We start from the raw sequence: 3,413 nt of genomic DNA, 5'->3' as shown, positions 1-3,413 counted from the left end.
ATGCACTTTGATATATTTATGTGATATAGCATCCTACTTTTGTTTCTTTCTATTACAGGTTTACAACATCATTATTTTCAATTGTTATTTTCTTATTAAGGTATTTTGTACATTGATAAATAAAGAAAAAAAAATCTTTCATAAAAGTAAACTGCTATTTGTTTGAAAATACATTTTACATGTTTATATTGTTAAAAAAAAAAAAAAGTTTATTTATGAATTTAAATTTTAAATTACAGAAAAATTTAAATTTTAATTTAATTATATAAATAAACATACCATATGGTCATATGTACTGTTATATTTCTAAACATAAATTGCTAATTTTTGGCATTAAGCCCTTACAATATTCCAAAGAACACCCTTCATTTTCATTTTCTGAATTGAAAAAGCATCATGGGTTACTTTCAAAATAAGCAAAGTAAATAAACTTCGCATTTTCACTTTTAACTAATAAACAGCAAAAAACATTGGATTTCACACAATGAAAAGCCATAACAATGACCAAATATTCTAACTTGCTTATATCAACATATAGCACAATCAAGACTACTTTTTCTTAAGCCTAATACAAGAGACTAAAGGCTAAAAGAAACAGAGCTAAAAGATACAATAAGAACATAGCTCAAAGATTGACAAATCTAAGAGGTGGAAGTTAGATTATTAGTTACCTGAATAGCTTTGATTCTCTTTGCAATTTCCATTTTTAGTCCATAGCTTGCTTTTCTTTATCCTTTTCATTTCTTTGAAGCCTAGCCTCATGGTATTTCCTGTTTTTTTCTGGTAATTGTGAAATGATTTCTTCTGTCTTCTCAATTATCTCTTTAGGTAAGTACCACTCCAAGTAATCAAAAAAGTCACCTAATGTCATCTTCTCCAAATCTTGCCACCTACTAGTATCAATACTAGTCTCCTTCACTAAACTTTGATCTACCAAGGGTTCCCGTTGTTCACAGCTTTCTTGGGTTGACACCAATTTCTCTGCAACATGAACTTGAGAAGGGTCATGGTTGGTGTCCAAATTCTCCTCCAAACCACTGTTTTTTACTACATTTTTCTCACGATCTTCTTGTGTTGATGTTGGCTCCTCTGTCATATGAGCTCGAACAGATTCACTGGTTTGTAAATCTTCCAATGGCTCAGGCTCAGTTAACAACCCCTTTCTTCCTCTTCGTGTCTTTTTGACATTTACTGGAAGAACAGTTTCTGCAGGTTTCCCTTTATCTAAATCAGGATCATCGGTGGTATGTGGCACTGGCAACTGCTTTTTCCTCCCTCGTGTCTTACGTTGCTCTACAGGGACGACTTGATCTGCTGCTTGTCTTACATCTGTACTCGTATCTTCAGAGATTTGATTTAGTGTAGAAATGGAACTAGCCTTATCTTCATTCTTAGAACTTCTCAATGTCCTCTTAACATTCAAGCTTTCCACCTCAGTCTTCGAATCCGCAGCTTTCTTACCTCTAGGGCGGAGGTTCCGCTTTGGTACCGGTTCCTCCACCGCATTTTCCCCCAAATCACCATCGAGCCCTAATTTTCCTCCACTCCTCTCCCTCTCAACATCAGCAGCAACTCCAGATTTTCCTTTCCTCCTAGGGTTCCTTTGAGGTCGAATAGTCGATTGAACTCCTCCAATCTTCACAATAATCGACGTCAGCTCACCGATCTTGATGCAGTCGCCGTCTTCGAGATTGGAAGGAACGTTAGGCAAAAGCATTTGCCCGTTCAAAATTGTACCATTGGAAGAATCGAGATCAGTGACTTCCCATTTGCTCGATTCATTATCGAATTCGATGGAAATGTGTTTGGTGGAGATGCCGGCTTCTTTGATTCCGATGGTATTGCCACGCACTATTCGACCAATTTTGACGATGGATCCAGATGAATACTCTAGGCTTTCACCTTCTCTTGGTCCCTTCTCGATTACAAGCTTCAAAATTGAGCATTCCATTGTTCACGACTGTGTGTGTTTGGAAAAGAGAGAGGGAGAGAAGAGTTTGAAGTTTGAACTATGAAATGTTTAGACAGGATATTTGATTCTGAAAATTTCATTTAACCCCCTTCGTTAACCTAAACATTTCCAATTATACCTTTTACTTTTATAAATTCTGTTTTAAGTCCTTACTAATTAACTGTGTTAATTTATTAATAGAACTGTAGAAGTATAAATAATTTTTTATTTTAGAAAAAATTGTAAAAATAGTCCATGTGATATGTATTTTTTTGGGGTTTTGGTCCAAACCACGAGTTTTTTGGTTTTATGGTCCTTTTGGACTGGTTTGTTTGTGAGAATGGTCCCTGTACTTAACACTCATTAAAAAGAATCCGTTAACTCCCACATGTGCCTTGCACATGAGGATATTTCTGTTTTTTTACTTATAGTGACCATTTTTGCATACGAATGTCAACGCTTCCTTCTACCGTTTATCCGTCAATTACAATCCCAAACACCCGTCAACTCCCAACCTCCCTCCTTCTCCATTAAACCTGCAAAAAAACATCCTTTGTTATCCTAAGAACCTAATCGAAGCAAAAGGAGACAAGGTCATACGTTAAAGTCGAAATGGTGTACGTAATGTGGCAGATCATACCAAAAAATGAAGTTGTCGACGTATCATCCTTATATGGTAAGTTGCTATGTTTTCTTAAACATTCCTATTTTTCATTTTACCCTTGATTTATACTGAAATCCGCCAAATTTTGACTTTGTTATCATGTATAATTTTGACTTGTAGCGGGTGCACCCACATGGTTTAGTATTAAGCTTCATCATGGTGGGAAGTTTACTAAGTTACCTGATATAAAGTATACTGGAGGTGAAGTGCGTTATGTTGATTATGTGGACATAGATGAGTTTTATGTACATGAACTTGATGCCATAATGCTTGACCTAGGTTACCCGGACCCACGGATGATTGAATTGACCGATGAATCCCCAGTGATATACTAGCATTTCAAGATACCCAATGGTGAGTTTCAATTTAGTCTTAGAGCTTTAGGGAATGATCAGGATGTTATCAATCTTTCTAAATTTATTCTAAATAACAAGTTGATTAAGGTGTACACAGAACATGGGAAGACCAATCTACTCACTTACTTCATGTCTCCAAATGCAAAGGGTAAAGTTGTCATTGAGGAATTACCAAAAAATGATGATCAAGGGGTTGAATATGAGGTTGAAGTTCATGCAGAATCTCCATTGAGAAATATGAACTGTGTCAATGATGAGCCAATTGGTGAGTACATGTCTTTGATTCTTTTTGGGAGTAAAAGTGATGCATTCTCACCAGAGGCTTAATTTAGAAGGGGTAGAGTTGGGAATTCAAAAGGAGGGGAAGGTTCTTATAGTAAGAGGCTTAATTTAGAGGATATTGATGATTTAAAAGAGAAGGAAAACACTAATGAGGGTGTTA

At 35.8% G+C, this 3,413-nt stretch overlaps 1 protein-coding gene across 1 annotated transcript; it reads right to left on the bottom strand.

The window, feature by feature from the left end:
• Positions 1-405: 405 nt before the first annotated feature.
• LOC145097213 (SMAD/FHA domain-containing protein) lies at positions 406-2,012 on the bottom strand. The gene has a single exon (XM_079034735.1). The coding sequence runs from the start codon at positions 1,949-1,951 to the stop codon at positions 707-709; it is 1,245 nt and encodes a 414-aa protein (XP_078890861.1). The 5' UTR covers positions 1,952-2,012; the 3' UTR covers positions 406-706.
• Between the last annotated feature and the right edge of the window lie 1,401 nt (positions 2,013-3,413).

This window comes from Lactuca serriola, chromosome 4, assembly GCF_051521515.1.
Source record: "Lactuca serriola cultivar US96UC23 chromosome 4, Lser_US96UC23_V15, whole genome shotgun sequence".
Lineage (NCBI taxonomy): Eukaryota > Viridiplantae > Streptophyta > Magnoliopsida > Asterales > Asteraceae > Lactuca > Lactuca serriola.
This window is presented reverse-complemented; position numbering and strand designations above follow the sequence as displayed.

Excerpts from the sequence above, each read along its gene's own strand:
- LOC145097213 (XM_079034735.1), bottom strand. The coding sequence starts at position 1,951 with ATGGAATGCTCAATTTTGAAGCTTGTAATCGAGAAGGGACCAAGAGAA.